A 14,906-nucleotide genomic window follows, 5' to 3' on the forward strand; every position below is an offset into this window, starting at 1 on the left:
TTTTATTTTTAAATTGAATTAATGAAAGTATTTCATTATTGTTAGAAACAATTATTTATACATTCAAAGAATTTTAACTTTTACTGCCCTGATATTTTTACTAATTAATTACGGTTATAAGAATGAAACATAATGTACCATTAAAAGCACATCTCCTTGCTTGAGTCTGCCATCTTTAGCAGCAACACTGTCGGGATGTACGACTGATATAACTGTATGATTTCCTTCCGGTTGCAAGCTGAACCCTAGTCGACTATTCCATCCACGCGTCAGCTCTACCATGAACACCTTTAACAAGAATATTGATTATAATAAAATCATACGTCATGTGAATTGTTCAAACATTTTACAAAAGTGATTGCAAAATCTAGAATTCTAGAAAAATTCTAAAAATTATAGACTGTGTTTGTTAAAGCTTTAAATTTTGAGCGTTGAAACAATTCATCGTTCACCAGCAATTATCGTTCGCAAATGAACAATAAACTTGGATGTATTTATTAACACCTCGATTCAATTCGGAGACAAATTTCTACCTCAGTTCCTTGTTCAAGTTCTTCATTGGGGATAGCTGAATCCGTGGTATCCTTTCCGATCTTCTCTTCATTCTCAGTTTTATCTATTCCATCATCTGGGGCAAACATCACACCTTTCCACTTCAATAAACCCTTGCTACCGGCGGGATCCTCCGCTCCCAAGATTTTTCCTATGTCAGATATATATCAAAGTTAGAACGCACGGAGTTAATTAAATGTCAGCCTGCAATTAGATTCTAATTTATGCGACTGAACTAATTGGCATTGTTTTTCGTTCAACTTCACTATGAGGGGGGGGGGGATTTAGAATCTAGTCGCACATACTGTTTTCTAATTAAATAATTAAATGATTTAGAAAAAAATAGTTTATCACTAGTTTATCATTCGTTTACCGTATGAAGAATGGTATTGAAAGGTTCACTTTCCACTTCTATATCATTTTCTTTGATCACGACGTGAGAGAGAATGTTTGTCAAGTATAATGAAGTATGTATAATAAATAATATGGATAATGAAACGCGTAATGCTCGATGAAAGTATTTAACAATCTCTCGAATGGACTGCTTATTCGTGGTTGCCGGGACTCGGTTTTGTACGCAAAATCAAGATAACTCGACATCGTAGCAACAAGAGATTGCACGCTCCTATAGTACTAAAAGATAAGATAGTAAAACGTTGACTAATATGCTTTAAACACTTGATGGACAGTAGTCGAATGAATGGAACTTTCATTTACTTTCTGTTTATTTTATTTAATTGAACATCGTGTTTGATGATCTCTGGCTTACTCGATAAATCAAAGACATTTAACCGATACGATAAGGAGATTCGTCAATTAATTTTGCGAGTTTAATATTATTACGTTAAAATGCACGCAAAAACTTTTAGTATTATTATCAGAAATGTTAAATATTAGTGCCATGTTAGAAAATTACGTTTCTTTGATTACATAAATAACTAAATTTTAAATGAATAAATTTGACTAAACTAAATTTTGTTACTTTGATTGAAATGTTCAATGTTTTTCATCGTACATTTCAAAATAGGGAATATAATCGAATACGATTTTATTTATGTTTCTCTGCGACCAATTCTTCCATATCGTTTTTAATCACTGCAAGATATGCTTTTACTTTTGTTTATAATTATATAATTATAATTTATTAATATAATTAATATAATTAATATGAATATAATTTATTTATTATTATAGTGTAATATGGAAAACAAATGGAAACGATAATGATTTTCCAATCCTTTTATAGATAATACTATCAATTAGCTAGTGTGAATTATAAACAGCGTATATAAACAAAAAATATTTGTATACAAATTAAAAGGGATAGCATTTTAGTATTAACATAAAATAATAACAAAAAAGTGTACAAAATCTATTATATAAAGTTTGTTAATCGAATGATATAATTTTTTAAAACATGTGAAAGATGTGTACATTTTCTCTTCATTTCGTATCATTGAATACAATGTATTATCAATAGTAAGCACTCACAAGCTCAATTTCATCCGTTTGTTAGTTCGCCTATAGCGTAACAAAAAAGGCTCGAAATTTTGATCGCCCGTAAAACCAACGATTTAAAAATTTCGAAAAATCCTTTGAAGTACGTTCTCATCGAAATTTCATCGAACCGTGAAACAGTACATACTCCAAAAAGTGTTCAATTTCTTGTGGACTTTCGGACGGAATTTCGGAATCAAATGCGTCGTTGTACGATCTTGAATAAAATATTGTGTGTAACCTGGTATGTCCTGATCGCTGGAGTGTGTAGCCTTATTTTTGGCAGCGGTGTCGATACCGGCGCCGCAAGCTGGATTGGCGCTTTGATAAGCAGGGTTTTTATAGCTGAATGCAGCTGTGCTCGAGCTGCTCGTTGAGGATAGCACGGGTGGCATGGAGGCCGGCTCAGAAGGTAGATTGTTGTCATGGTCGTCGCTACAGAGGATGTTCGCATGTCTCCTCTCGTAATCGGCGGGCGTTGTCACGGCCTGATCGTCCGCAGCGGCGATCCCGTCACCTCCGGGATACTCGAGATCGGAGTCCAAGCTGCAGAACTGAAAATGAGGCTTTCCTTGGGGTGCCGTTAGGTCGAGAAAACTCGGCCGCGCCGGTGTTTTCGAGGAATCACTGGAATCGCAGACGTCGTAGAGCGGCGGTGGATCGATTATGTCGGTTCCCGGTGTGTTTGGCTGGGAGTTCGTTATCTGCGTCCTGATCGAGCACTGGTCGGAATCGGATGTCTCCGCCTGGCTGGCCGTCGACGTCGTGTGCACGCTCGAGTGCTTCTCCGGAGCTCCTGAAAGAATCGGTACCGGTCTTATTGTTGGATCGAGCTGTTCCGATCGATTCTTCGATATCTGGATTGTTTAAGTACACCTTGTCGAATGGTGCTGTTCGAAAGTGGATGATTCTCTTTGTCGTTACTCCAGATAGGATATAGAGTACGGTATGACCTCCTTATCATAGTGAATTGAGATTCTATGGGTAGGAGAGTAGGAAGGTGGTATTGTTTGTTTATGGACATTTTTTAGTTTCCAATATGTTAATAATATAATAATTAATGAAACTTTTAATTAACCCATTCATAACAAACCCAGAATCAACCCAAAACTAACTTAGAATGTGTAATGCAGATTGGATTGTTCATATCAAGAGTTTTGTTTTAATATCGCAAAAATTGACAAAAACCAATAACCACAATTTCATATATATATATGTTGTGTGTTTTCCTCAAAAGTTAAGTTCATTATAATGAAAGTGTCATACTGTACTACAGCCACGAGGAGAGAACATGTTTAAGTCGTTCACAGGCAAAATACTTCATTCACCAGTTCATTTGCGACTAATTGAATTTTGACGACGGAGAGTGAGTCAATACTAATGAATTTCAATACTATGGAATATTAATAATGAATTACGCAGCATTTTAAGGATCGCATCGAATGAATACAATTTCATATTCTCGAAATTTATTCTCGAAAGATATTCTTGAAATATCAAAGCGACCGTGAGCATTTTCAAGCTCATTACATTCTTTCTTTAATACCATAGTACAGTTGATATTATTTAGCTTTTTCAACATTGTCAATGATAATTTTGTTGCCGATGGATAATTTAAAATACCGTTCAAAGATGGATTCTGCATTACTTACACGATACAAATGTCATAGAAAAAATTACGGTTCTTTTTATTTCTAAAGAATCATACTTCGCTACAAATCGTTGGAATACCTTGATCATTTTCGGTAGGTGTGCGGGTGGCAAGACGGCGAAGTCTTCTTGGAGAATTGCAAGACGCTCCAGGGGATTGCTTGCAACTTGAACCGCTCGAGGTACCTGGAGATAGTTTCCGAACCGCTAAATCGCAGAGCATGTCGACTGCCTCTTGTCTGGAAGAACATTTCTGTATTTTATCTTTCGGTTATGCATAACCAGTTGTTAAACATCGTCGTCGTGCCACTGATCTTTACTTCTCACACGTTCCTCGAGTCAAACTTCACACATTTTCTATTTTAGTTATTATAAGACTATCCGTTTTAGTTTCTCTATCACTATTTTTAAACATGACATACTAGTTTATTACGAGCTGAGTATGTGTTCTCAGAAGTCACACAAAGTCACAGAATATCTTACTTAATTACTTTTACAAGCTTCTTAGACACGACAAGTCGTAAAGCTCGCGAAACAATAGTTTTCTAATTATGTTTGTTACTCACTTATCTTAAATGGAAATGAAGTTTAATATTTTTGTTGCCGATATTTGGCAATTACAGTGAATCTAGACCAACAAACATGAATTTTTTGTCTCGTATAGGAATTTATCAGCGATAACGAATCAATGATTTACGTGGCTGTGAGAGAAATCACAGCACGAAGAGATTAATAAATTGTAATAAAGATTGATTTCGAAGATTTTGAGAAAAAGTTGTGCGACTCTTATTCCTCTGATCATTTAGATGGTGGTCGAAATGTGTTAATATATGAAGAATCTGCAACTGTTTGTGAGGAGCGTATGATTTGAAAGATTTGCATTGAGTTCTGAAAGCTTCTACCCATGTCCATGTAATCTCTATGTAGTATACGTAAAGACTAGGACAGTTAGCGTATCGATAGATTTATTTTAGGTAAATTGAGTAAGAGTTGAACGTAAGTTGAAACTATCGAGTAGTGAAGTCGGGTATGAATAATGCATCAGGGACTGATTTGTTCTGTTTGATCATGGAAATACTTTATAATCACAAGAAAAAGTTCACCTCAAACTTGTTCGTGGTGGACGGAGAGGGTGATCAGGCTCAGTAGGCGAGAGCGCGGAGACAGGAGTTTGCGCCAGATCCCTGTACAATCGGAGCTTCACGGTGGGACCACATTGTCGCAGCAATTGGACAGCCTCTTCGTGGCTCATGGGGGACAATGGTGCCCCGTCAACAGCGACTATTTTGTCCCCTGGTCGAATGCGGCCGTCGCTTAATGCTGGCTCTCGCACTAATGCCCTCACGTAATGACCCAGTGCGCTGCTATCCGCTTTTCTCAAAGTGAAACCCAGGCTGCCGCCAACTTTCGTCATCTCTATGTCGAATTCCTATGGCAAATGGGTAGATGAATTTCCACCGATTCAATACGCCTTGTTCAATATTTTCCTTGATGACGGAGTTACTAAAAATTTAGGGCCACTTGTTCTTTCATATTAGAGTAATTAGGATAATACTATTGTATTAGGATAATAACAAAAAAAAGTAAGTTAAATTCATTTGATTTTTTGAGGCTTTTAGGATTTACTAATTTTAAACATAGTATAAACGTGTTGTAATATTTGCAATGTTGTACAAAAATGTACAAGAAATATATAACATAGAAATATATAGAATGTTCAAGAAATATCTGTGCAGGCTTTATGGTAAAAGCCGAGAAATTGTTAAAACTGAAAATTTTAGTTACTGTTTTTACAGTTTTCGAAGATTCATCATGATCAAAAAAAAGACATTCGATTTGCGATGAGTGCATCAAAATTTATGACAGCCTTCGATTAATTATCGAAGATTGAAAATAAAATAAAATTTTTTTAGGTAATATAAGTTCAACTTATTGAAGTGTCTTTCAAATAAAGAAAAGCATAAATTCTTGTAAAAATTGAGAAATATTTAAGTTAAAATGTTTAAGAGATTTTTATGATATGAATAGAAGGTAGATTATTATATAATGTCGAATATTTGTACGTGTCATGAGTAATCGGAGTTGATGTGACCCATATAAACGCGATGGATTTTGTTGCCATTGCATCAGAAACTGTTCGTTAGCTAAGAGATGCCAAAATCTAAATTGTAAACGAACTTCGATTGGATTCTGTATTCCTCTGGAGAGTCTCTGGATGTAACTGATAGTATATTCATTACTCATTGCTTTATGAATACTACATAGTTATGCTGTCGAGTTTGATGGCCATGAACCACGAGATATTTAAAAACAGATTTTCCTTGACTGTATTTTACGAATTTAGTATCTTTCACAACGTCAATGTATTTGATTATTCGAAATGAAATATTTATGTAATAATAAAATAAATATTGTCCACTATATTATTTACATTTATATTTTATACTTCTAAGAACTATCGGGTCATTTCTGTATGATTCATAAGTCTAGATTTAAAAATTAACTTTTCTGAATTGCCAAACAGATTGAAATGTTATCAATTAGAATCTGTGGGAACTCATGAGATAATATGTTAGCAGTAAAAGTTATCCCAACAAGTTCTATTTCTTTTCTTTTTTACTTTTAATAAATTAAAGACATTCTAAATAGAATCATAAGTTCTTCTGATGTCTTCATTGCTCTGTATTTCGCTTACCAATTTCATGATACCGATTTTATTCATAATAGTGTAAAGTTTCATTTAAATCGGTCATGAAAAAAAACTGCTAGTCACTTATAATTATGACTTATATTATAAAAAACATTTCGGTTGAAAAAATAATGGTTATCCTATGGCTCCTTTGCATTTTGGTTATATTTCACGTCTGCAGGAACTGTTACTCGTGTGCGCATGGAAATACAGTGGTTTCATAATACCTTGTCAATAGTAATTCCGTCGTATCTCAATCGGGCAATTTCAATCTTCCGATTAGCATTCAAGGGGGTGGAAAATCGAGGAATTCAGTGAGTCAGTGATCCAGGAAATTCGGTTGCCTACCGGGTCGCAACAAGGAAGGATTCTTGATAAGGGTTACTTACACCGCAGGGTTCGATTTGAAGTGGCGGCAGGGGGTTCAAAATACGCAGAGGCGGGGGCGGCTCACGCCTTGCCGGGGGCGGCGGGGGTGCCCCGGGTGGTGTGACATTCGTATCACCCGGAAGCCGGCACACCACCAACTCCACAGTACTGGGTGTCGTTCGTAGAACTTCGAGAGCCTCCTGCAACAAGTTGCATTCAAATCAGATTCAAGATTCCGATTCCTCGACGTTGGTCATCTTCAACTATTTCGATATTGCATCGTTAATACACCTAACAAAATATGATTCAATCGAACGTTTACCGTTGTAATTATTTATACTTTCGGCATGGGAAATATTTTCATTAACACGTTGACCATCACATCACAATCCCAAAAAGTCCTGCAACTTATAAACAGTTTAGTTAAGGAAATTAAAACTGGCAAGTTGAAGTTTATTAATGCGATTGTTTCTTTCATTCTACTGTATGATACAAATCATAATCTGCTCTCGATAATAGTTTTTAATCTGATCAAAGACTAGTGTTATCCTTATATGAACGATGCGGCAGTCAACATGTTAATATTATGTATAAAGAAAATATTCCAGACATTATTGAAAAAACAAACACATTTATTTTTATATGAATGGAGAGTTCTATTATTTCCAAACGTTTAGCATTATTCCGTTATACTAACACTTTTGTCCATATTTATCGTTATTATGTTCTGGGAAATCTAAGATTAAGTGTAGAAACATTGCTTTTTTGCAATGTTTTCTAAGACATTTTGAACAATTTATCTTTATACCAAGTAAGAAGAACTAAAATATATCCTGACTTAATAGAAGTTTTGGTAATAGTGTTGTTCAAGTATTGTCTTCCATTATGCATGTCTAAAATTATTCACATAATTCAAATTCTAACAGAGTTATCGAAGTTTTGGGATTCGCCATTGATGTGTTACCGTGCAAGAGAAAATACGGCGAACAGTGTTGAACAACATAAACTGATATTATACCTTGATTCTCCGAGGATAAACGTGCTCAAACTATGTATGTATACGCAAGATAGCGTCTTATGTTAACCAAAGATAGCGTATTATGTTAATCAAATGCAAATCTGGAACAGCTACGAGAAGACAAGCCTGTGGAATTCATCCAAAATATGGTACAGTAATCGGTTGGATAGGCTGGGATGAAATATTACGTTTTTGAGTAAGGGCCAGAGGACAGAAATTTTTTTAAATGAGAACCGAACTTTAATTGATAAATGGACATGCAAAAGTTCAATTAGGAGTTCTGTGACGACGTTATTTCTCAGTTTTTATTATTTTTTTTTTTTATACTGTGATGTTACAATTTTATTTGTTTCGTATTTGTAGACATACAAGATTATAAGGTTCTTACTTGATTGCTGTGACAAAGAAACTTTAGTGTAATTTTATGTTTTTGCAATATATTGGGCAAGTGTAAAAAATTGTATACATTTTATGAAATGTGTACTAGTTTTATAGGCAAGCAAATATTGCAAGTATTATAAGAAACACATCTAATCTATCTACATATATTTTAACACAACTCAGACACAGAGTTTTAAATAACAATGGGGAGTATTATTGAAAATAATAATAATAAATAATATTATTTTCAAATAACAATAGAAATTGTGCTATGTATTTAATAAAATAAATTATTTTTGTTAAGGAAATACGATCTAGGCAAAAATTCTTGTTGATAAAACGCGCACAGCTGACGAAATTAAACTTTACTTACATAATTGGTGAGACCGGTTAGGGGAATACCATTAGCAGCAAGGAGAATATCACCAGGTTGAAGTTTATTGGACAAGGCCGCAGGTTGTTGAGGAAACAGTCTTTTTACTCGTACTGGCCCTGCGGTTCCACCACCGGAAACGCTTAAGCCAAGTCCACGACTGCTTTTCTGCAACGTTACCCGGAACGTGCTCTCTGAAAATGAAATAAAATACATTAGTCATGTGGAAACTTTTCCGAAAACCAAAATTCCATTTTCAAGTATTTACTTTTAGTTTTACCTAAGGTACCCTTGACTCATTCGAGGATGAAGACAATATTACGGTCACGTTTCGAAAAGGCAGAACTTTTTTATAAAATCTTGCTGAATGCGCTACTTAATATTTCATACATTATAATTATTAATAGACTCCAAATCTTTGTGCAAAATAAACATTTTCCAAGACGGTTGTAGGAATCAGGAATATTAAAGAAAAATGAAACATTTCTTTTAATAATTTTGATAAGTTTAAAATAGTATGCCAATATTATTAAATTTACTATGAAGAGAATACTACACGCCGTTACCTATTCATTAATTATAAATACATAACAATAGTTATTTCTGCCAACATTGTATACAAAGTTATTTGTTTAATCAATTGAATATAAACAGAGAACGAAATATAATTCACATATGTGAAATTAAATATTAGCCGCGGAAAATTATTTGTCACCATCAGATGAAAACGAAATTAATTTTGCTAGTTTTGTTTTTGTTTAAAGCCGTAACGTGCAGCATAATATTTAGAAGATCATTAGAATTTATATTTCACGTTTTCAATATTTCATACATGTGCACACACTATATATTCTATAACTTCTGTCAATATACAGCCGCAAATGTCCAAACATGCCATGTTTCATCGACATTAATAGAACGTATAATATTTATAAACAGGTGGAAGCGTGCCATTTTCAAATTGATAGAAACAGTGTGTTTGGGGTGGTTTCAATTTTAATTGCTTATTTACACGAAATGAATTCAAACCGGTACAGAGGAAAACTAGGATGAACCAATTGTTCACCACATAGGAAAAGCGCGGCGCTGAATATTTAAAATATGGACATAGTGGAAGAACGGTGCGTTTTTTGATTGTGTAAATTTTCTAAAACTCAGTCCAGTTCGTAATTTAGTACGCTCGTTGGCGTGATACATGACCTGATACGACGAATTGGGCTAGCTATGTGAACAATTACTTTTTACCCGTTATTTTATGTAGTGTCACTGCACCAGCTGCATATTTCAGGCGTTATAGTGAGTTTCACAGCGCGTAGTGTCACCTTGTTGATCGTAATTCTACATACAGCGTGGTAGAGATACATATACAGGGTGGACCGGAATTCCTAGTACAACCGAGCAGAGGGTGATTCTACGTGAAAAAATAAGAAACAAATTTGGTATAACATTTTTTTTATCCGGGTCTCCTTTTTTGAGAAAATCGACTTTAAAATTTATTTATCTTTGTAAAGGATTTAGTTGTCTATTCTTCCATCGCAGTTGCCTCCGACCGAGATAATGTTTACAAACATTAATTGTTGCGAACTACAGCAGAAATTCTCAGCTTGTAAACAGAAATGGGCAATTTGGGAAGAAGAGACATGATTATTCGAGCATCACAGCTCGTTTTTACAGTTGCTGACATTCGGCGACTATAAAAACGAGTTGCGAGTGAGTCTCTCCTTCCCAAAGTGTTTATTTCTATTTACAAGTTGTGGGACAATTAGAGAGAATTTATTGTATGTAATATACGAAATGCTTCCATCATTGTCAATGTTTGTAAACACTATCTCGGATGGAGGCAACTGCGGTAGAAGAAGAGACGACAACTAAATCCTTTACAAAGATGAACAAATTTTAAAGTCGATTTTTTCGAAAACGCTGCCCCGGATAAAAAAATGTTAAACCTTATCTTTTCTCATAAAATCACCCTCTGTTCGGTTGTACCACGAATTCCAGCTCACATTCTATTCTCAGATGCACTATTTCTGATTTAGCCTTTTGTTGATCATCTGTTAGTTTTCAACCATTTGATTACTTCTGTTTACTTGTAATCGGAGATCATTTCACTTCAAAATGCGAAAATGCACTTAAAATTACATTAAAAAGTTACCAGTGCTTGCTAAGTTAAATAACTGTATATTCTGTTACGAATATTAATTGCTCCAATGTAAAAATAAGGTTGAACTTCTGTGTATTGACATCGTAAATAATAATTTAATGAAAGTGTGATTACTAGACTACGGATCATTGTATGCATTTATGACAAGTGCAGATTTTTAAAATGCAAGAAAATATACTCGTGTAAGTTAACAACGTCTAATAGCATTTTAACTTTATTTGTTCGAGTAATCTTTTAGTTTACGAAGGAAACTTTTCCCCAATTTTAATTTTTGTAAAATGATGTACGAAAATTGAAGTTTTCTATAAAACCGACAGTCTGGAGAGACTACAAATAATCAATTGTTATTTTCAAGATTGTGGGTTTATATACACCCAATCCATAAATTTTACGCAATGTAAACACCCGCGATACGAATGTTTTTTTTCTGATTTTTTCATATGATCGTGGACTTGTTAGCATGGATGGAGCACCGGGCCGAAATAACTCGCCTTTTACCGGATATTGATCCGATCGAGACGACATATTGCGTGTATTGTTCACTTCGTTCGCCATTCAAATCTGTCCTTCTCCTGGTCACGTTATTGTTTGGGATCGCGCAATGTCAATCTTTCTGAACGAGCCGACTATTGTCGGAATTATTTCGACATCGTGGATTTTCTGAACGATTCTGGTGATCGTGCTATAAACGTTATCAAAACTTCGAGAATCGATAATACCGTTGACCATAATCGATAAACGGGGAATAATCGTCCGCCATTGGTATCACTACTGCTACTACTTTAATTCAGGCATAGATTGATATTCTTGCGAAGAATATTCGTCTCATTGTTCAGGAAAATAATGACTCATAATTAGATTGCGGAGTTTTATGCAGGATAAAAATTGTTTGCATCAATTGCAGGAGATAGAAACCAGATAGAAAATTGTTCTTTCCTTAAATCATTGTAATAGATTGAAAATAGTGTATACTAACACCCTTCAATTTTTTAAATCTTCCTACTACTTGAAGTATTCGATTCTGTCATAAATACGTACGCAGTCCACTCATAATCGATAACTGGCTCGTAAAATGAGTACGAATAAAAAGAAAATGATAAATGTGGCCTTCATCACGCAGTACCACAGGAATGTATTAGCTTTTCATAGTTTCAGTATGTTAACCAGTTTGTTGACTACATCGTCGGTTAGATTGCTTGGAAATAATGGAGCGGATGGTTTTCTCGGCATTTGATAAACGCCTCACGCAATTTAAGTGTGAAATTAAGCGCACATAATGTTAACACTGGTAATATTACCACTAATGTACTTACACATTTATGTTTAAACGTGACCTAACTCTAGCAATGAAATAGCGCGGGCAGCATAATCGTGAAAATTTATTAGGGACCACGCGACTAGTATCGCTATACATTTTGGGAACATTTCAACGATTTATGTTTTGCAATGATAGTATTTTTGAATAGAGTAACTCTGTCGTTTAATTCATTAGGAAAAAGGAGACATACGGAGGTTCATAAAAACTGAGATAATTGAGTCTTTTAAAACCTGATTGCAAAAAAAGTATCGGTGCATTTTAAACATATAAGAGAATCCCCACTAACAGATGATATACAAATAAAATATTGCTTTGATTCTTGACAATAAAGAATCTATCGAATTGTAGAAACAACCGAGTTTTATTGCTAACTCGATGACATGTAAAAATTTGAATGTAGCCTACAAGATGATTTGTCATGGAATGAAAAACTTCAAATGTTCGTTCACGCTTAAGAGGGCACTGTAAAATTAATGGGATGGAAATAAACGAAGAGAGAATCGAATGAATCGAGGCCGAGAAGATCGATGCCCTTTTCTTCTACGCTTTTAAATTTATTATTCCTTAAAAGTTTCCTTCATTACTCTAAGGAAGATTCTTGGATGGTAAGTATTTAATTTAGTCGTTTGATAAGTTATAATCATTAATACATTTTTCCCAGTAGCTGCAGTGCAGTATGCGTTAAAAACATTATACGCTTCGCGATAAAACTATATGACACAGAACCATAGAAATTTATGTTATTAGAAGCAGTTTTCAATGTCGCTTTATAATTTAAAATCAATATTTCAAAGAATTGTAAAATTATGTGAGAATAGCTCATAGACGCCATTCAAAGTTAGGTAAAATATTATTTCAGATAATAAATGTTCTGTTTGATTAAAAACCGTTAATATACACAGTTTCAAATAACATATTTGATTTCGTGAATGAAATTGTTCTCTTCTATTAAAATTGTATTTTATTTTTGGAGATTTTAAAAATACTCCCGTTATTAGAAATACTTTTCAAATTGTGAATAACTTTGCAGTGAATAACTTCGCAACTTTGCTTTGAGATTGAAATCGCAATTTTTTATTCTTGATTGCCAACCCGTCGATCTCTCTCTGTTCAGCAAGGATTGAATAAATCATTTTAATTTTCTGAGATTTTTACGAAGCTTGGAACGACATGACACTTGGAAATTAATATTCTCATGGAATGCGAAAAGAAACTCGTTTAATTTCTAACAAATGATCGTGCATTTATTTAAAGTAAAAGTTCCCTCCTATCAGCAGGAACGATTACGTTTGAATTTCGAGAGATTTCGAGTGTTGGTAATATCCACGGCGATGATGACGGCACGGCGGGACGCCTACGAGATCGCGGTTCCATCCCGGCAAAGCGGGAGCGATTATTACACCTATAGTTGCTCCCTTTGAAACGATGTCAGAACCGACCTCCACTCCGCAGGTACTTCGATTTAAACGAAATTAGATCTCTTGATCCCGTCCCGTGTTTAGTGGCCATATAAACGTTCGCCGATGACGCGAAGATTAGATCGAACCGTAACTACACGTTCGGCCCGATAACCAGCTCTAATTAACGAACATTCGACCTTAGAAATTGATTTGCTCCAGCGAGTCCCTTTGGCATTTAGTGCGTCGTCCTTTTGAACAATCAAAGCGTGCCATGAAGACACTAATTGCATGTATGCTTTGCCCGATGTACTCTGAAATGGATGTTAATTCGATTTCCGGCGAAATTCGGTTGTTATGAAGTTCCCTCTTCGCTCGCACTCGTATTAGTAACGCAACTATGCACAAGCACTAACAGTTTTGAGTAAATAAGTCCTTTAATTGTCGTTGATTATACAAACAATGTTTCACATTTAAGGTCATGGAATCTTGAACTCACACGTCTTCTATAATATGTAACAGGAATAATTATGTAACAGGAAGGTCTAGGAACAAACGTTAAAGATGTTCTTATAATTTCTTAATACATGCGTTCATAAACTATAACAATATGAAAATAAGCATTGAATTTATAGCGTCATAACAAACGCAATATCGTAATTTTATATACTTACGTACATTTTAGTTGTAGTGTGTATTAGTGGTATTTATTTATCACAAGCAAATATTATTTAATATTATTTATTATTATAAGCAATATTTATTATAACAATTTTTCTTTCTTATTGTCCGTCATATCGACGCTACATCGATGATGAGGTTATCAGACTGATAAAATTTATTGTTAAAGCCTTTCAAATTCGTCCAGAACAATTTATAGTAAATATTAAAAAGCAGATAATACAACAATTTTGTTTAGACTAACTCTGGGTTAAATAGTCTACGATGATCTGTGTATATCAATAAATGTCTCATAAGCAAGGAAGTTTGTAGAGTATTAAACACATCTCTAGTTTCGAACATATTTTCCAGTATATTTCATAAACAAAGGTCGAGTAGCAGTAATGTGTACAGGACAGTGTTGTTCTCGTAATGATGATTTCGTCATTAAAATCGGTTAGGTGAACGATACATAGAAGTAATTATTGAAATATTTTTCTGTATTACTAGTATAATCAAGAGATATTTAGGTAGTTTATTTTAATTTGTGTCCCTCTGATTAAATATGAAAAATCATCTTTATTGATCCTAATGAAATGAACGAATATTTCTTTTTTCACGGAGTCTTCGCATTTTTGAATATTCTTTGCAGTTCCGCAAATATATTATGAAATAAACGAGAGGGATTTAAATTCTGTGATTTGAAGGGAAACAGTAATCCGCGGACGAACTGATTCCGATCTCGTTGCGGTTTATTTTTCAACGTAACAAAAGTTTGCATCGAGTTGACCAAAATTTATGCGAGCGGAACTGCTTTCCGTCTTCCGGAAACGAAAATGCA

General features: G+C 34.5%; 1 protein-coding gene across 5 annotated transcripts in view; it reads right to left on the reverse strand.

The window, feature by feature from the left end:
* LOC117227272 (uncharacterized) overlaps window positions 1-14,906 on the reverse strand; it is a 197,053-nt gene that overhangs the window by 3,829 nt on the left and 178,318 nt on the right. For all 5 annotated transcript variants that reach the window (XM_033482373.2, XM_033482372.2, XM_033482375.2 and 2 more), the window contains 7 exons: window positions 8,530-8,723; window positions 6,778-6,957; window positions 4,803-5,128; window positions 3,781-3,938; window positions 2,291-2,845; window positions 534-703; window positions 139-288 (listed from right to left, as the gene is read on the reverse strand). In XM_033482373.2, coding sequence (XP_033338264.2) covers window positions 139-288; window positions 534-703; window positions 2,291-2,845; window positions 3,781-3,938; window positions 4,803-5,128; window positions 6,778-6,957; window positions 8,530-8,723 — 1,733 coding nt within the window. The remainder of the gene's footprint in view (window positions 1-138; window positions 289-533; window positions 704-2,290; window positions 2,846-3,780; window positions 3,939-4,802; window positions 5,129-6,777; window positions 6,958-8,529; window positions 8,724-14,906) is intronic.

This window comes from Megalopta genalis, chromosome 6, assembly GCF_051020955.1.
Source record: "Megalopta genalis isolate 19385.01 chromosome 6, iyMegGena1_principal, whole genome shotgun sequence".
Classification (NCBI taxonomy): Eukaryota; Metazoa; Arthropoda; class Insecta; order Hymenoptera; family Halictidae; genus Megalopta; species Megalopta genalis.